General features: G+C 32.1%; 1 protein-coding gene across 3 annotated transcripts; it reads right to left on the bottom strand.

Annotated features, from left to right (window-relative positions):
• Nucleotides 1-151: 151 nt before the first annotated feature.
• On the bottom strand, nucleotides 152-19593 carry LOC106756158. 3 transcript variants are annotated; one of them, XM_022777787.1, is made up of 26 exons: nucleotides 19326-19593; nucleotides 19037-19100; nucleotides 17020-17638; nucleotides 16799-16923; nucleotides 16553-16647; nucleotides 16214-16471; nucleotides 15620-15713; nucleotides 12616-12667; nucleotides 11288-11353; nucleotides 8917-9068; nucleotides 8664-8734; nucleotides 8378-8572; nucleotides 8230-8268; nucleotides 7216-7323; nucleotides 6432-6521; nucleotides 5945-6020; nucleotides 5569-5665; nucleotides 5422-5491; nucleotides 5143-5319; nucleotides 4925-5047; nucleotides 3873-3956; nucleotides 3065-3249; nucleotides 2428-2566; nucleotides 2103-2162; nucleotides 859-933; nucleotides 152-567 (listed from the first exon to the last, which is right to left on the bottom strand). In XM_022777787.1, exons 3-26 carry the CDS (start codon nucleotides 17604-17606, stop codon nucleotides 454-456), a joined length of 3132 nt encoding a protein of 1043 aa, XP_022633508.1. In that variant the 5' UTR covers nucleotides 17607-17638; nucleotides 19037-19100; nucleotides 19326-19593; the 3' UTR covers nucleotides 152-453. The 3 variants fall into 3 exon arrangements, with proteins under 3 accessions (XP_022633508.1, XP_014493942.1, XP_022633511.1); XM_014638456.2 differs by lacking the exon at nucleotides 19037-19100 and having other exon boundaries at nucleotides 19326-19592; XM_022777790.1 differs by lacking the exons at nucleotides 11288-11353; nucleotides 19037-19100 and having other exon boundaries at nucleotides 19326-19592.
• Between the last annotated feature and the right edge of the window lie 1432 nt (nucleotides 19594-21025).

Genomic DNA, 21025 nt, shown 5'->3' with positions numbered 1-21025 from the left:
TTATTTAAATTACCTTTTTAACATATAACTAAAATTTCGATAGAGAAACTACTCGTGAAAGCATTCAAATCCATATGCATTGGTGCATAGCATGTCGTTTTCAATGAAACTGGAAATAAACGAGCCAATATGATTATTAATAAATAAACACTGCCAAAAAATATATATATATATATATAATTGGGGAAATTACCCCTGTTGATAAGCATAAGATTGCACATTTCCTAGAAAAAATTAGAGGCTACCTACATTTCATTACAACACATTTAACTGAATACTCAAGTCAGCTCAAAATGGAGAACTTGAAACACAGCCTCCTAAACAGAACTAATTCGTATGAATAATTTGGCAAGTGATGGGAATGCAGAGGCCCTTTGAAAAGTATAAAAGATGAATCTCTCTAATGCTTTGCTCAAAAGCATTGGTGATATGTTAGAGATGAAAGTGTCAAAATCAGCTCCCAAATCCAAATGGTGATTTTGTCCTGTTACCACCTTCTCCATACATTTCATTCCACTTCCTCAACTCATTCATGCTTGTTGCATCATGCGCAACTGATGGACCCACCTACACATTTTAAAACTAATTGCACCTCAAAGACAGACAAAAAAATAGCTTCAAACAAGCAAAAATGTCATTACAACACTCTTCTAGAACTTTATTGACAGTTAAACTTAATATAATCTATGAAATTAAGAAAGAAGCTGATTAATTACGTGGTGGACCCACAAATATTTGTAATTCTTAAAAAATTTCGGCGAACAGTAAATACAAATAAAACTAGTCTACAAATACACATTGAGAGTACTTGAACATCCCGTATAAACATCACTTTTCAAAATTAACAAACAGAATTACCTTGGTTTTTGACTGAACAAAATCTTCCAAATTGAGAGGCCTTAGTATTGAAGTTGTACCATCATTACTGGCTTTCTGTGCAAACCAAAGGAGATACTCTGTAAGAGGGTAAGCAAATGCATCTAACAATTCAACTTTTCATAATGATGTCAGCAGGTAAAAAGAGAATCCATCAGAGATCAATTTGAAAATTATATTTTCTAGTAATTATCAAAGTACATATATAAGAAGCATTGACTTGCAGATTTGCAACCAATAGATAATATCAACGTAGATAATAACATTACGATAGAAAAATACTACTTTGCAGATTCTGAGGTGACCACTATAGTCCGTTGACAACTAAACTTGTAACTTAAAAATTAACCCGATATTAGAGTCATTGCCTTATCCAAAAAGTAAAAAGACTTTACTGATCCAGCTTGATAAATAGAAACTTCTTTGGTGATGTGTAGCTAAAAATACAGCAGGCATTATCAAAAGCTTGATAAATAAACTGCGGGAATATATAAAAAAATTTAATAAAATATTTTCCTGGAGATTTTAGTTTTCACATCATTACATGTCTGCTGAACAAAGTTGCAATATATGAAATTTTTGCATTAGATCATTATTAGATCATGGGAACAACAAATGTGCATTTTATACTCGTCTAACTTTTAAAAAGGATATGTTAAGAAGTAGACTTTAAGTCTAACTCAACCCTAAATCCTAAATCCTAAATGCTAAACTCACTTATATATTATAAATTAGTCTTATCTCTAGTCGATGTGAGACTTCCAATACACCTCCTCACGCAATATCATCTCGAGTGTAAAGCTAGACATTAATGGATGGTCTAATAACGACCCGATAGCGCGTGAAACAACATGCTTAACAAACAACAAATATCGCTAGGATAGACTCTAACCATAACTTTAATACCAACTTGAGAATCAAACTATAAAATAATTCTAGAGAACTTTATTGATCCCTTCCATAATCTTCTATTTATAAGAATAAATTGATAAAAGAGTATACGATAATTAGATTAACTCTAGACACAATATAATCATGATAAATAGGATAACCCTAGACACAAAATAATCATGATAAATAGAATAACCCTAGATACAATATAATCATGATAAATAGGGTAACCCTTGACACAATATAATGATGATAAATAGGATAAATATTCTAACAAGATAGTGCAAAATTGATACGAAAAATATGAGCTAGTTTCAAATTTATGATCTACATACCTTCTTTTCATTCTCTAAGAGCTCTTGAACAGGCCTATACGCTGCAGCAATACAGAGGTTCTGCAAATGTAAGCATGAAGTGGCGTTAGAGATACATGACTTGAAATTCTTAGATAGAAAATATTGCAGCTTAAGAAAGTGTGCCAATTATTATAATGTTAGGCCGACTATGCTAGCTGCAAAAGGAATTTGAGAGATGGTAAATAAGGTAGCAGTCTCAACCAACTACCTTAACTTCCTTTCGATCCCTCACTTCCCTAGTGTGGTAAAAATATAGTGGTGCCTAACATGTAGCTTTAACTCAGTTGTACTTAACAATGTTTACCTTCAAATCGCTTCCCGAGTATCCATCAGTCAAGTGAGCAAGTTTGTCTAACTGAAATTCAGAATCCAAATTTTCTTGTGCTAGAAAGATGCTTAAAATCTTCATCCGATTTTCAGCATCGGGTAAATCAACATATATCCTGAACAAAATAATGCCAACAGAAATTCTAGTTATAAAAAAATTATAATTTCCTGCAGTTATCAAACCACTTCTGTATTGTAATCTTGACTGTGAATTTAAATAAACTTGTACACAACTACATCAAGGTATTTATTGAAGTATAAATTTTTAACAAAATTAGTGGCATTATTACGAGTTTGGCCCCAATATAACTCGAGCTTAAGCTTTTGTCCCAGATAGTTGACTTGACTTTTGTTGATACCATTCGATGATAGCATACTAGTAAGGGATATAAGAGTGACCACAAAATAGTGTTAACTTCCTCCAGATCCTAACAACTAATCCCATATCCACTTGAAAAGGTATTGAGAGCTGTAGCACAAGCACAAACAAGGATAAAAACTAAAACTAAATGAAAATCAGACACAAAATTGGACAATGATAATTTAGAAATGTGACACTGGATATGACCCTTCAGCCGTAAATCTAGCTTTCAAAGAGAAATCATATAGTTTACCTTCTTGGTAAACGACGAATAACAGCATCATCAAGATCAAATGGCCGGTTTGTTGCACCAAGAATAAGGATTCGTTGGTTTTCTTTTGACCTCAATCCATCCCAGGCTGCCATGAATTCATTCCTCATTCTTCTAGTGGCCTCATGCTCAGAAGCACCACCTCTAGCACCAAGCAAACTGTCAACCTATACAATATAGATTCAAGTCATAAACCAAGTGATAAAGATAGATTTGAGGGTGCATTAAAAACGTATAAACTATATGACAGTACTTTTGAGGCACATTCCTGGAAAGTAGAAACATGTTTCGCATTGAATAAAAAGGAGTAATAAAGAATTTAAAAATCCCGAAGCATATTTTTACACTTCAGCCTTTTTGGAAGAAAAAACCACGACAACAAAATAAATCATANAAGACTGCAATCTGAATTTCGTAGTCANGAAACATTCAATTCAAGGCATGAAGATGGTACAGAAAATATCTAGATTCTCTTATGCATTGAGTAATCTTTTAAATGTGAGAAGTGCAAATTTGTGTGTAACTATTTCCAATTTAACTAATCAATTTAAGAGCAGAGACATGTCAAAGAAGAGACACGATAAAAAGTCCACTCTAAATTGTTATTGAACTATTTAGATTGCAACTTTTTTCAGTTTCATTGAAAAATTTAATACATAACCAAAAAATCAAATTATTTAAGAAAAAGCAAACACTATTCAATGTACCAGAAAAAAATACATTATTTTTTAGAATACGATGAAAGTTTTAAAAAGCAATATAATGAGAGGTTATGCGTTCAAACACTCACTTCATCAACAAATATAATGACAGGAGCAAGTTTGCTGGCAAATGAGAAAAGCGCTTTGGTTAGTTTTTCAGCATCTCCAAACCACTGTTAGGAAAAAAAAAACAAATATATGTATAAGATATCACATGGAGAAGAGGCTAATATACCTTCAAATAACTGAAACAGTTTACATAAAATAAATGCAAAAGAAACTTCAAAGGAACTTGATTTCAGAAAAATGTTTAATTACACACTTAGTCCCTATAGTTGTACAAACTTTATGTTTTGGTCCCTAAACTTGAAAAGTCATAAATGTTAGTCTCTACATATACCATTTCAATCTCTTTTAGTTTGCATACATATAACTTCTTCTAATCACTTTAACTTACTACCATCTAAACTCATAGGGACAAAAGGAGAATAAAAAATAGTTTACGGATTAGAACTAGGACTGAGACTAAAAGGTAAATTTAAAATCCTTCGTGATTCCTTCAAGGTTAATTGTATATTAACATTAAGTTTTCATTTAATAAACACATGTGACAATTACTAAAGACCAAACATGTATTTACTATCAACTAAGTTCAAAGAAAAACCAACAAAGTTAAAGTTGTTGTACAAAGACTGTAGTTTTTTTTCCTTATTGTACTAAAAACAAAATGACAATACTTGTAACAAACCTACTATTTACCTTTCTGTTTATCTATCATCCAATTCATAGTTCTTGCACTTCAGAATCCCTTGGTGTGTTTTCTTGCATGTTCTTTCTTTATGTTTCTAACCTATTATTGGCTATTAGTTATTTCTTCTACACAAATCTATTTGGAAGTCCAAAACTCCCTCTAAGATAATTTTTTTTTTAACATTTGGAGAGATATTTAGGATTAAGACAAATTGTGGATAATTTATAAGATAAAGGCCAAAGCTGTGTCGGAATATTTGATTGATATCATTGTAATTGTTTCCCTTCACTCTCTTTGCGGTCAAAGATATCATAAATAGGGAGCAAGCTAAATGCATATAAGTTTTCAGACAAACAACTGAAACAGGAAAATGGCCAAAACCAAAACTACCTTTGAAGTAAGGGTCGAACCAGTTATGCTAATAAAATTTGCACCAGCTTCAGTTGCAAGTGCCTTAGCCAGAAGGGTCTTACCAGTGCCAGGAGGACCAAAAAGTAATATTCCTTTACAGGGCTGTAAAATGTTTCATCAAATTAGTTTTACACAAATAAGTGAACAAAATTAATTTGGCTACAGTGAGAATACATACAAAAATACACAATAATTACCCGTAAAAGATTTCCTCGAGAGAAAAGCTCTGGCCTTCTCATTGGAAGAATTACGAGTTCATGAAGTGCCTTTTTCACATCTTCAAGAGCACCTACGTCATCAAACTTCACCCCTATTTCACCAGGAGGTACTACAGATGAAATGAAATTGCTCTCAAACTCATCCTTTGCAAGGTTCTGTTACAATATACATATAAACAAAATCAACATAAGACGAAACATGCCCTGAATTTAAATTAAGATGTAAATGTTTGGGAAAATGGTACAAAAACCACATACCTTGAGGCTCTGAGAAGACTTCCGTGACATTGTTTCCTGGCTTGTCAATCTTGAGACTGCAATTTCAAGACTTCACAAAAAAGAACAAGTGAAACTTAAAATTCTACACAATCATATATTATAGAAAAAAAGGATTTATATGTATACCTTTCACGAGGTAGNNACAATCTTTCTCCTTTAACAGAAGGANTCAAGCATGACGACAAGTAGTGATTTTTTGCCCAGCCTACTACTTTTTCTGCTTCTGAAAACAAAAACACATGATGCATACCATGACATGTTAACACATTATATTTCAATGACGGTAAATTTAATTGGTTGGTTTCCTCAAATCAAAGTAGTTTCCCAATTGAAAATCTATGATTATCACTCAATTTCAGATTTGTGTTCCAAAAAGGAAAGACATCATGGATGACACAAATCAAGTCAATCCAAAATGGGAAAGACACAAGGGTGAAGGCAAGATACAAATAAAATGGTTGAAGAAAAGGTTAGAACAAATAAGAGCATGAGTGGAACTTACTGAGCTTTGTCAAAACGATGCCATCAGTATTTAAATGTAAAAGGTCAATGCATGATAGCTGATGTTCTTCTAGAACCTGCAATATGAAAATTCAGTTATAAATTATTGACATTGATGGTGTAAAATGCATCACTACTTTTATTTGACACTGATTTATGTAATGCATGCCCTCTATTTGACTATTTAAATGTGCAGATTCCATTATTTGCAAGCTCAAATAACTAATAACTTTGCTTTATGACACTTGTGGATAAGTCGTTTTTATCTTTATCTAGCTTAGATATTACATTGAACACTGTATATAATACTCTGAAGTTGTTTTTAATTCTCTCTAAATCTTATGATTCAATATAAATTGTGATTCTTGATTAAAAAATTAGCTTTGCAATCCCATGGTCTGAATCTCGATTTGATACCATATATATGGATCACAAATGATCAATCATTAATAGGGTAACGATAAATGCTTCAGAAACCAGAGAATTACCTTCCGTAGTATACTCAAATTACTACGTGAAGTCACGATTTTTTTATCTTCTTCAAGTTGTTTCTTGAATGTTGCCAGCTGATTTTCATCCTGCAAAATGTCATACAGAATTACAGATGAGAAAATGACATCAAAAAGTAAATAATATATTTCAGAACATAAAGCAAATTAATATCCAAACTACTAATATAAAGTTAGGTGCTTTATAATCCATCAACAGAAGCATTAAGAGATCCACGTAACCAATCAACAACAGTGAAACCAAGATGACATTTCTGCTTTAGTCTTCATGAAGAACTACAAGATTTCCAATGTATTTTGAAAAATGTATATTACTTATTCTTATAAGTAGAGGGAGAGGGTCGGTATGGGGGATCCATAGCAGAAATGTCCCCCAATAAGAACATTCAGTTTTGCTAAGCCAATGAAGAAAAGATGGGGGAAAATATATTCAAGAATTATAAAAATATTAGTGTACAAAGCATGCACAAGCCACTTTTCCATTATGATCAGGTTCATAACATACATCTGACTGGTAATGAATTAAAAAAACTTTAGGGACTTGTATGTTGACAATTAATGTTCTTGTTCATTACTGTTGTACTGATGGGCAGTATTGAGATGTTTAATTAAAACATCAAATGCTTCATACTAAGGAGGTATTTAACAAGTGTGAGAATCCCTGTAGTTGTACTTCATAGTAGTGTAAACAAAACAAATATCTAGGTGATTTTTCATCAACCAACATGATTACCATAAGTGGATGCATATGCCAAACAATTACCTTGGGTGGATGTATACTCAGAATATTAGAAAAGAGCTTGCTAATTTCGTCATCTTCTGATGTCTTGTCCCCTTTAATTCCCTCAGTCCAATGCTTCAGATAAAGAGGCTGTAATGTTATCAATAAGAATTCAATGATGGGTTAGGACCAAATAAAATCATTTGATTCTTTCCACAATGCCCAAGTACACTGCCCTCTTTTGTTTCAGCATCCATGCTCAACACAACAGATTATAAATTATACACCAGGACAGATTACAACTGGACTCAGTCTTTATATAATTGGTCATAATGAATCTTACAAGAAAATTGAAACAGAAAAGGTAATATCTAAAATGCTAGCATATAGCGACAGAAGAATCATAATATATCTAGCCGAAATGGCTCTCTGGTCTCTCATCATATATATAATAATGAAACAAAATCATGAACATTAACTTATTGATTTGCAATAACTTGAACGTTTTAAATAGGAATGATAAAAATCGTGTATATATATGTTACAGGAATAAAATGGCAAGGGGAAGGACCCAAGCCGATGTATGCTAAAACATCAATCACACACTACTGATAGAAGTTCCCATAAGATTTAAAATTTCATAAATAGAATACTAAAGATATGGAAAACAAAATACTACGACAGAAGGAAAGTCAAACTAACATGAACATGAACATGAAAGCAGTATTATGGCATCCAAGATGTTATAAACATCCCAACGAAATTCTAAAGTTTACCATCTATATCATTAGATCTACTACAAGAAACTCAATCCGAACCTTGAATATCTCAACAAAGTTAACAAAATATGCATACAAAGAATAAATTATCAGAACTCTATAAAGCTATTATTTGAAAGAAAAGAAACTCCGTATTACATTTAACAATATAATATAATTCATTGGGATACAAAAAGAAATGAATTAGTGATTTGAAAGCAGCATAATTTGAAATCACAGGTTAGCAATAGAATGTTTAACAGAATGCAAAGTCTTGTAGAAAAATAAAGAGCATTACCAACTTAGCCACACGTCCCAAGCTTGGTAGTATCATTGTCTGTCAGAAACATCACATGTGATCAAGGGAAAAGTCCATAAAATGTAAATAGCTAAGTGAAAAAGTAAATGCATTTTAGTCATGACAAAGAATAACAATTGAAGCTTACAAATTGTTCTTTCTCCTTTGATCCTGACTGAACTTTATTTTGCCCACAAATCAATATTATAGGACCAGATAACTGGTCAAACATCTCCTCAACCTTATGAAAAAACTCATTTCGGTTTGACTTAGGAACTGATTTATGTAACCAATGTGAACTGTCAGGAAAATAGACAATAAGAGGCTGTTTTCTACGCAAAACCTGCAAAAGAAATAATCAGACCCACCCATAAGTAAAACAACATTTTGTTTATCTTATTGTGAGATTTAAAAAATTGAAAAATGCCAGATACCTCACATAAAGCCTCCACAGCAATGTAGCAATCCTGTGATTGAGCATCAAGATCATTCTCGATGTCTTTAACTATTTGCAAATAAAAAAAGTGTTTTAAGTCCAAGGAGATAAGCTACTACTCAACCTCTAATAAGTATAAAAAACAATCATCAAATCCAAGCCATTTATATTTGAAAAAGGATCAACGTCACTTTGAATAAGATAGCTTAGAAGCTAACATTTTTTCTACATTTAGAATAAGAAAAGTTTACCATGAATCCAATAAATTGGGGGTTTGGCATGATCATCACTGGGGTTCTCCACCTCACCCTCGTTGACCTTGTCTTCATTAATATCCAAGATGACTGCAACTCGATCGCCATTGACCTCATATACCTCTCCTCTCTGACCATTAGTTAAAGGTCTGCAATATATCTGAATAGGTTAAAATTGGAAAAAAAAAAAAAGGACCTCAAAGCAACAAACACTTTTTGAAAATCTCACTTGCACTTAATATGCTCTGTATATCAAATTACCAAAAATATCGTGAAGAATGATATTAAAGAAAAACCAAGTCACAACTTTAAGCACATCATGAATGGCAGAAAAATGAATCGTTGACATCCCAACTATTAACTGTACACATCAATATCAGACACCAAAGTCACTGCCCTGGAAAGGTCAATACGAAATTCATTCAGAAAACAGGGTAAATTATATGTTTTACACCCCAGAGTATCCAGGTCCTTTTAATGTTTTTGCATTGTCCATGCAGACCTTTTGTTAGTCTTCTGTTACTTTTGTCTTTCAAGTACTGTTTTTTGCTTACTTTTTGGTTTATAATATCAAAATTGTCTCATTTGGTCCCTAATTTTTAAGAGTCGTGCTGGCATTTTATGGACAAAAAAACAGGAGCCTATCAAAAGAAGTACATAGGAATGGAAATTTTTTGAGACCAAATAGGGAAATTGCAATATTTAGAGGGACCAAATACATAATTTAGCCCTTCAAAAAAATATATTAGAGGACTAGCCAGCCACACTGAATTGAAGATAAAAAAGAATATGAATATTGAGATTTTGCAAATGTACAAAGAAAGTAATAATACATCCTTGAGTTTTTCAACATATTTCATATTTTGAACTTTTTATTCTTTTTAAAACAAAATAATTTATAAAGATAGAGGTGAAGAAAACAAACAAGGGGATAAGAAATCCTCAAAAAGAGCACGTAAAATAGCAAGCCAACGCATCTGAACTTCATGAAAAGAATGCAAATTTACAAAAATCAGGTTAATTTTTTCCCATTATTGCATGGTCAAAAATACACGTCAAGTGCAAGGGTAAGAAATTGATTACACATTTTTCCCTAATACAGAAATAAAATAAAAAATGAATAATCAAACCACCCCGTCATGATATTACACAACATAAAAGTTTTTGAAAAATATAGTAGTTTTGTTATTGTTTACGAGTTGTGATAATGATTATAAAACACAATGTAGACAAATAAGACAACCAGGAATCCTCCCACACAGAAGAAACATAGAAAAATAGGAATAAAAAGTGAACCTAAAAGAGAAATAATTCCCTTTGCATGTCCACACAGAAGAACGGAAAACTATCCTATCCAAAGAAAATTTATAGGTGGAAATCACTGCCTGAACTTGCATTGGACTCAAACCTAATATGCTACATACCCTCTCTGAGAGCATAACCCACAACACCTTACCGTCCTTCCTTCTCCTAAAACCTACAAAAAGGTGTGGCGAAAAGGCAAATGCATTGCTCTCCAGTTAACAAGATCCCAATTAATACAAATATATTCAATTATTCCTAGTCCATATGCACATCATTCCCTATTCAGTGTTTTGTTTCAATAAGGAACTCTCATTATGTTCTCACATTGATCACATAAGGTCCAGGAATAGTAGGTTAGGCTTAAGCTTAACTCAATCGGAAAAATCAACTTTTAAAATGAGGTTTGTACCTCCATTAATATAATATTTTAATCATATCACTAGTCTACGTAGAACTAGATTTTTCAACAAAAAGATATCAACAGCTGACAGATATCTCCAGATTCAAAGGAAAATCAGACAGCCCAAGAAAATATTCCATAGACAATCTTCAGAAACCTTTCGCAAACCCAAAAAACCAAAAAGCAGATGTTTAGATTACGTTACATAACTAGCTACTGTCTACTACATGTTAAACTGTGACAGGACGCAGCCAGTTAACAGGAAACAGACAAATTTCTCATTATTCTTCCTACAGCAAACTATTAGGGTTACACCCATGGGAGGAACAGACAGGAAGTTCGCTGTGATATATGAAAATAACAAGGAGCGATCGTGCAAAACTCAAACCTAATCCCAGTAAACCCAATAACTAAGATTGCAACACTTTACAAACAGCCTAAATACTGACTGATCTGTGTAGGATTCCTTATAGGGTCACATTGCATCTTTTCCAAGATCAAGTTGCATCCCAGTCAAAGCTCAAATTAAATGAAAGCCATCTTGTATGATGTGTAAAAAAATCTATATTGCATGTCTAAAAACATGGGTGTCAAGAAAATACAAAAAGGTTAGAGGCCTTAAACAGTTTGACTTCTATATATAGGGATGACTTACCAACCCACCTGCCATGTATAATAGTATAAGCATTAGTTGGACCATCAGATGTTGGTATCTTCCCCAGTATAACCCTGTGATAAAATTATATATGCCAATGTCAGGTGAGTGCCAGCTCAAAGTCCAACGGGGATGATACATGGTTTTACAAGAAACGTTTGAGGCAACTCTGTCACCAGAACATGGGCTTCGCATTTACTTAGACACTATGTCCTAAGACATTCATCAAAATTACATGGCCCAAACTACATATTACACAAGCTCCTAAAGTACATAAGTATAAAATTATATAACTCGCTCACACCCACTAACCAAGCACTTGCAAGTAGCATCAAACACACTTAAGTGGAAAGTCTTGGAACTTATTATTATAAAAAAAATGGAATACTATTTAAAAGAAAAAAAGTGGTATAATAATATAAACGCTCACAAGCATTGGCATATATAATTCATTAATTCCATCACAAGAAAAATGGACAAGAAGCAAAGATATCCACTGAAAAACACTTACTTCTCCAATTTGATATAGACAAATATAAATTACTTGTCTGCTCGAAAATCAGATTATCATTTTTAGAACTTCTATTTTCAGTTGTTTGAAAGCCTTCGGTGAATCATGAGTTAAGATATAGAAATACAATATTCATGTGACTAAACCGTTGTATAGGAAAGAAATCAGTATATGAAAATCTGTGGAAAACTGTTTCCCTTTTCACACTATACTCCTCAGGTTTACGAATTCCAATCACACAGGTGCGGTGTCACCACTTCCTCTACAATTACCAATGGCACCACTGTTCTAACCACATGTTACCAGGAGCCACAAGCATGAAAATCACACACATATAATAATCATTTCAAAGTATCAAAAATAATAACTGTCATTTTGTGCAATATTTAGCATCTTATTAAAGAATGAAGATTCTTTCTTGTGTTTTTACGCAACAATCTAATTAAGAATCACATAAATTTCTCAGCTTCGGACTCGAAAACAAAGTCCAAAGAGGTCAGCAGTAACCCTTGAAAGCGTCACCTATGAGACTGGCAGTGTATCATCTATGCAGTTCTCTTGTGTGCAAGTGTCTACATTAACAAGATTACATATTTTATGTAGCTGAGTTGTGCAAACGAGGAAAATCTTCAAAAGCGTTTTATCAGAATCAGTCACGTTGGCAGTCATGGTAACAAGTGTAAGCAGCTTGATGTACTTAGCCCCAAAAGTATTAGGCATGCTTTATTAAATAAATTAAATGAATGTTTGGCCAAAAAAACAAACTTTAATTTTGTAGGAGATGATGGAAAACATAGGCGAAAAAGGGGGAAATCATTTTATTACCTATCCTCGTCTGTAACTTGAACAGATGGCCCAGTGTACCTCACACGGTCACCTACAAAATGTAATGGAGCAGTAATGTAGATATTTCCGTTATTGCTTCAAATAGTTGAAAATTGGAAGCAAATAAACTAGCTTAGAAGGGTAAGTCATTAATAGTTTGCTAAATCTTAAATTCATTCAATATCACAAGAACAACAAACATAAATTATCTTTCCCGAGAACAAAGTTGCAACATAAAACAACAATAACAGCAACTATAAAGTCTCATCCCTCAAGGTGAGGTCAGATAACAAAAGTAACAAATATAGTGTAACAACTTTTAACCATGGGAAATTCTTCCTTGCACCAACAAATCAAAACCAAACTCTTGTATTATGTTGCCTTCCTCTCCCTCTCTACGTGGTAACCTTCCCCTCTCACTAATCATGGAAACCCAAATAGAAGGCTCTTGTTTAAAAGATTAGTAAGAAAACAGGTCATGGAGGATGGTACCACTCTAGTACCTTGCTGAGAAGAGAGAATCCTGGAAGTAATGTAATAAATTCTCTGTGTTGAGGCCACACATGAATATTCTTATTTATAATGACAAAGATCTGATAGTAGAAAATATTTGGCAAGATATTTCCCTATTAAATGGTACCAATATCTCCCCATTCAATGTAATCAAATCATATCTCTAAAGTTGGGGCATACGTATCATATAAGACTAGCTAGTGCAGATATCGTTAACATAAGTCAGCCAAATTGTTGCTGGAGCAGATAAAGTATATAATGACAAAATATCTTTATGTTGAGATATATTAGGAAGTTTTGTAATTGATTCCTATTGTTTTTAATTTTTTATATTAGTTGTATCTTGATTTTATTACTAACATACCAATCCCACAATCTTATGGATTTGTTTCCTAGAATATATACAGTACTTATTTCCAAATTTATCCAATTAATGTATATATATCAAATGTATGTAATGAGACTCAATAAGAGAGAAATTATTTTTTTATAAACTTGAGATGGTATCAGAGTCATCCAAAGCCTATTGCCCTTATCGTGTCACTATTATTAGATCATCCATTAATGTCTAGTCCAACATTCGATATATATATATATATATGTTTTGGCATGAATGGGATATGTTACAGATTCCACATTGACTAGAGATCAGACAAATTTATAAAATGTAAATAGGTGCAAATTTTATCTTACTAGTCAATTTTATGAGAATGAATTAGGCTTAAAGTCCATTTTTGTAAGACTTTGACACTCCCTCAAGTTGGAGCATGTGTATCACACGAGTCAGCATTGTCAAAAAATGTTGGATGGCACCATTGCGACTATTGATAAAAAATTGGTTGGAGAGTGCAATGGCTACTAGAGAGCAAATACAGTCAAAGGACACAGAAGCTGCTAGAAAGAAAACAAATGCTCAAAGGACACAGATATATAGACTGTTCCCACTCTCAAGCCACTATAAAAACCACACAAATAATCAGTCTTATGTTCAAGATAAATAGTCCTCGACATGGGAGAGTGTAGTAGATAGAGATCTCACATCAACTATAGATATGATCCAAAAAGTACATGCAACCTTCACTACGTGAGTCGATTTTGTGCGCTTAAGTTATGCTTACATTCACATTTTAAAAGTTCTCAACACCATGAAGAACCTGAGACTCCATTTACTTTCATATCCAATAAGTGATTAGTACAACAAAGGGATGCATAAGATATCATCAAAAACATAAAATCAAAATAGAAAGAGGGCCATGTGAAGGAGAAAACGTAAAGGCTGTCACAAATCACAGGGCCGCAAAATCCCATCATATTAAGAGACCAAACAAGAATTTCAAGCATTTAGGATCAGAGCATCTATTTGAAGACGCATTTTAAAGTTCACTTCTATTAAAGAATTGTTTTAAATCTTGATATTCCAAAAGGATGAATATTTAATTTCCCTTTCTTTGGCACCATTTGACACTACGTTTGGTGGCCGTTGTGATTCAGTATTGGGGAATCAAAATGCAGATTCATCAAATCCTACATTGAATTCCATCTCCCCTATTTTCTTTCTTCTATTTGTCTTTTCTTCCATAGTGTGTAAATAGATCTCTAGGGTGTGGGATAATGAATCCTAATCTTGATTTTTTTTTTTGTAATTTGAATTCTATTATATCGTCATTTAAATCTCTATCTCTCAATAAAGGGTTTGTTTCTATTCCTAATGTTTTTTATGGATTGATCAACCATTGATTTAAGTTAAATTCTTTCTCATTATTGGGAAACTGGATACTGGATTGATGAAGCATGAGAAAAGGAAATCTGAAAGTTCAGAGGAGTATTTGTTGGAATACTTCATAATATCAATACTATTGGAAAATCACCTTAATTATGATAACTCCTAGGCCACCCAAGTTGCAGCGTCTTTGGAGGTTGCCTTAACCACAGCCTCATGGACAGGGAGTTATTTACATATCAACTATAAATATGGGTTAAAAAAGCTTATAAAAGGTTGAAATTTCATCACTTTACGAGCCAGTTTCAAATTATTGAATTTGGCTCTAAGCCCAAATTCTCAGTATGTATGTGTGATTTGGATTAGTATCCACATTTTCAAAGTTTTCATGTTCTCTAATATTTTGTGGTTTGTTTCATTATTTAGGATTATTAATATAAATATGGGTGAATGATTTAGGTTTATTATCCCATTACATATCATTGCAATATATGATAATACACAAAGTAAATATTATTCAGTCTCTTCTCACTCTATTGCAAAAAGCCCACAATTTCAACTTTGAGACATCATAAAGGAAAAAGGGAAGGAATAGCTCACTGTGTGAAGTCTAACTTTCAAAAGTAATGGACAACAAGTAAATATATAATCCTAGATAGGATGAGGAAAATTGTCATCTTAGTTTTGCTTGCAAGTAGAAAATGTATGCATAAAATCACATCTAGCAAGTTCATGTGTATGATTGAAGTTCCAGCTATCCGAACATGTTACCTTTCTTTAGCTGGCATCCAGACTTATCAGAAGATTTGGTATCATTAGAATTAGACTTGGAGGATTCGGAACTCTCAGATTCTCCAGCCACAATCTGTCAAAAATTTAGGGTAGGGGTAAGACATAGAACTATCAGTGGTAACGGAATGAATTCAAACTTCAAAGTTTATTTATAATCCTATATACTAATAATTCTAAAGAGAAGACTAACAACAGTTTTACTTACGATAAACTTTCCCTTCCTTTTCAATCTAGTAATATAAATTTAGAAATCTTTATTTCATTATTTTTTTATGCACATGCAACAATGATTTCCTATTATTTATCAGTATAAAAATTAAACATAAACAATCTTTGCTAGTAATAGAATAACACAGCTGCAGTGAAACTAAACACTGGGTGAACTCTAATATAATGAACAAATAGATGCTCTTTAACACTAGAATCAGAATACCACCTTTTAAATATCCATCATCTTAATTTACTCTCTGCACAATAATTAATGGCCTTCACCATCACCGATACTTTATTTTATCACAATCCAAGATATCAACAAAAACACCCATTTAATAGTAAACTGTACTGAATATGTACCTTCTCAAATTCCTCTACATTGTAAGGGACAAGTTTCCTAAGAACAGCTGCTTTAACCTTCTTAAGGTGTGCTTCAGCTGCTGCTACTGCATCTTCATTGTCACTTGCATCTGACTTTGCCTCTGTACTGCTAGCCCACTCTTCTTCATTGCTGGCTTCATTATCATCATCATTCTCTGATTCGAGAGAACCCTCCTCCCCAGACTCTGCATGATCATCATCAGACTCGTACTCCGATGATAAATCATCATCAATGTCCTGCATAACAATTCAAATAAGGTAAATATTTTCTTTATGGTTCCCGTTCTAATATAGTGTCTAAATTCTTCCAGAACATACATAAGGAGCAAGGATGCTATTATCGAGCACTAAAAGAGGAACTTGTAAATCTTGTGCAAGAGCTCTAACCAATCTCTCACGATACAGCTCAGTGCCTGAAGTTAAAAAGACAACATCAACATTTGGCTATAAGGCAAAAATTATAATGAAATTTTGAGCAATAAATGCTAGTCAAATGGCATCCAAAATAAACATTACAAATTAAATAGAATAACAAGGACAGAAAATAAGGAACAAATGACAGACCAGGAATGCTCTGAAGCAATATTCTCCCACTTGAAGATGAGAGCCGAGTACCATAAGTTGAAGCTAGCTTATCATGTCTCAAATGGGAAGCAGCACATTCCACAAGAAGATTTTTTGTATTTTCACTGCAGGTGCAAAAATACAATTTAATTACTCAATAAAAATCATATAAGAGAATATACCAAATTGAAAAAAGAACAAATAGGAAGAATAGTAATTACTGAATATGATAAGGAAATGTGTCCCAGGAAATATTTATTTTTTCCCAAGGAATAATTCTTCTTGTGAACTCATTTTTAAACTTATCCCTCCTTGTCAAAAATGGTGATTCTCTCCTTTTATTTTCTATAGTTAGCTTCTCATTATTAAGCCATTCCTCTTGTTCCTGTTCTCCAAGTCGTGCATGTGCATTCCAATACTCAACCTCTTTCCCAAACTTCTCTTGTTGATTTTGCCTTTTATCAAAGTTGGTTCCATCATTAACATGTACTTGTTTATCCTCACTTGCATTTCTTCCATCACTTTCAGAACTATAGGCACGTAACTGAGTACTGTTATGACATAAACTAGGCCTTTTGTCCCGAGCAGCAAAAGTAATTGTAGATGAAGTATGTTTACATGAATATGAACCTAAAAGACATTCTCTGATGATCCTGCCATGTGAAGCATACTCTTCCACAGCAGTCTTTAGGGACAAAGATTGAAAGTATTGATGATCAGAGAATCTTGGCCTAAAGAAGTATTTTGATGGCTGCAACACCAAAGCCCATAATCGATCTCTCCTGCATTGTATTCTCCTCAAGTACATTGAAATTACTGTCTTTCTTCCACTATTACTAGCTGCAGAAGAATTCCCAACCATTAGATAATTCACCAATTGTAACCAAAGGTTTCTTATGCAATTGATGTGATGATCAAACTGTTATTAAAAGTCTGGGTAAACAATTCATACACATAGCATTGAATAGATTTCTATAAGACAAAAAATGGTGAACATTAGAGCATGATGAATGGAACCAAAAGCGACGAAAACTCAGTTTATTATAATGTCTAAATTCATAGTAAAATGGCAAAATTGAAAAAATATTTCATTCACATACAAGTAGTTCTTTGAAAAGTTATGTTATGGTAGATCGTGACTTACGTGTAAGTCTAGATACAGCTGAGATTATACGTGAAATAAGAAACAGAAAAATACGAGACTAAATTTACAGTTTGACCATTTAATATTCTACAAGTTTCCACATAAGACTAATTAGAGAGAGATTTTTTCTCGTGTTTTGATTATTTAAGTTCCATATAAGAAATTATATATTCTGCTCTTGTGGGCAAGACACTATCTCTTCAAACGTTAAATTCTAACACAACAAGATAAAACAGTTGAAATTTAGATAAATTTCTCAGTAAACACTTCTAAGTGAAGAAAATAAGAAGGAAGGACGAATTAAGGTAAAATGAATTGAGTTTCTCCGACGAGGTAAAATCAACTTATGCATTTCAGCTTCCAGAGAAGTTAGAATAGAACATTTTTAAAATCCTCTTATGGAATCACTGATTATGCATGACTTTTTTTCAATTCTAAATTGAACCCTAAACACATTCATTCATGAATTTCAACAAACATGTAAATCAATTATAGCAGAAAATCTAAGGTTGCAAGGGTTACTTAGCTCCTATACCTATGGGTGTCTCTTCTCTGCTCTTCCTATCTTCCATTTTTTTTCTTCTTTATCTTACATGCTTATATATATTAGTCTGCCATGGCTCACCTTTAGCGGGTTTCTCATATTGTAATCTTTTTATCCTTTGTATCTAATTTATTTCGTATTTTAATTCTATAACCCTACGAACCAAATTTAAATCATATCTTAACATTTTCATTCATCTGACACTAAAATATAATTCTCTGACATTTCTATCACTTAACCTCTAGGACCTAACAGTTGATATCACCAAATTAAGTTTCCGTAGTAATACAAACATTCATTTACTGTTATTTATTGTTTACCCAGATGTTACACATACATACTAAGAAGCACATTTATGCACATTAAAAACTGAAAACTTCAAAATCAAATATAAGATATAAGCGACAGCATCATAGCCACTTTGTATACAGAAAAATGTTTCCAAGGAACCAGAAACTCCGCCACATCCCCTTGTCTCCAGAGAATAAAGAAGGGTGCTAATAAGGACAGAGAAAGGGAACTTATACAAATTATCTCTAGCAGTACCCACAGTTATGCAGAGTTCGTTTTTGAGGATCTGAATATAGCACGAAATAACTTCGCAATCACAACACCTAAAAACATAAATTGATATTTCAATTTAAAAGACATGGCACAAGATTCACGCTAAACTCTACCACTAACAAAAAAACAAAAATAATATTAAATCATAGAAAACAAAAAAATATATATAAAAAAACACCTAGATTAAGAATTTCCCTTAGTAACCGAATCAATTGAGCAACAAAAAAAGGTGGAAGATATATGAATCAATTGGAAGGGAAGCATAAGAAGCAAACCTTATTGGATGTGTGTTGTGTTGGTTTGTAAACGAGGTCAAAGTCTGGGCATAAGCGAGCAAAGTGCTGAGAAGATGAGAGAGAGAGAGAAGCGAAAGAATGTGCGAGAAGAGCGTCGAGAGCAGATAGAATAGAACACAAATTCGAATACGAGATTAGAGAAGATGTTTGTGTAACTCGTGAGACTGCAAAACTAAACTTCGCGACAACGTGTGCGGTGTTCAATAGTTCCCCCCTTGTTTCCCCTTGTGGGTCGTAGGTTTCATGTCTTTCATTTTTTATTTTTTATAACTGGGCCTTCCGGCCTTCCATATTCCAATTAGCCCAATCCAGCTCCTGTTAGTTAGTTGCACTACGTTCCCTCTAAATATACCCTAATTTTATTTTTTTTATTCATAATAACTTATTTGGGAAGATTTTTTAGAAATTTAAAAATAATATATATATATATATATGATTTGAAAAATATTTTGCAAATTACTGAAAAGCAAAATATGTTGTTTAAATATCATTATACTATAAAATATTAACGGACATGTATTATTATTTTTAATAAATAAAAAATAAAATTGTTAAGATTGAAAAAACGGTCAAATCAAAATAAACGATTAAATTTGAATAAACAGAATAAAATATTTTTTAATTTAAAAAAAATATTCAAAAAAAATAGAAAATAAATGTGGACAAAGAAAAAACTCTTCATATGAGTATAAATGGAACATTATCTTTATGAAAGTGTCTTTTGAAACACACTTTTTACATTCTAAAAAATGTTTCTAATTTTATTTAATTTTTCATTTTTTTAGTTCTAAGATATACTTTCCGAAATATAAAAACAGTATTTCAAAAATTATTTCTTGAAACAACTTTTTTCTTTTAAATATCATCACTTTTTGAAACATGTTCCAATTTTAGCATTTTGAAAAGTAACTCTGGGTGTATGTTATAACACAGAAATAAATAGAAAGGTGTTTCACAAAATACCACTTAATACGTAGATAAAGTATTTTTAAAAAGTAACCTTTTGACTATTCTTATTATTTAACATACTCAACCATATTTTAAGAACATATTATCTTCTTTTGACAGTTTATAATTTTTTTTGGTCCAATTTGTTTTATTATCATCCCATAAAAAATAAAGACTTAGATATTATTTTAAATGAAAAGTTTATTTCTATTCAATTCAATAAGCATGTTTATTAAAGAGCGCAACAGTTAAATAAAGTTCTTTTAAATATTTTCATGAAGGAATTCAAACTTATACTTACCATATTTAAATATTGTGATTAGTGTTAATTATTATTTATTATTTTATGTATTGTTATTATATTTTCCAATTAAGTATTATTTCAATCAATAATTTTATTAATCTTATAATTACAATTAATATTCCCCAAAAATATTCACTTTATAAAAAGTTACTCTGACCTTATTCTAAAATAATCTAATTCTAAAACCTTATTCTTTCAAGACAAAATAAACAATATCACTTATATACAAGTTTATCTTTAAGATTCGGGTAATAATAAGGATATTTATTAAAGAGAAAAAAAAAAGTATACAATAAAAGTCTTTCCCATGTAAACTGCAATGTGCATCTTTTTCATTTTGTGCTTCTGTTATTTGTGGTTATGGGTTTAAGATTGTCAATATTTTTTCATTTAACAATTTTTAAAAGAATTTATCACGTACAAACAT

Source organism: Vigna radiata, chromosome 2, assembly GCF_000741045.1.
Source record: "Vigna radiata var. radiata cultivar VC1973A chromosome 2, Vradiata_ver6, whole genome shotgun sequence".
Taxonomy (NCBI): Eukaryota; Viridiplantae; Streptophyta; class Magnoliopsida; order Fabales; family Fabaceae; genus Vigna; species Vigna radiata.
Note: the sequence above shows the minus strand (reverse complement) of the source record. Positions and strands in the feature narration are given on the sequence as shown.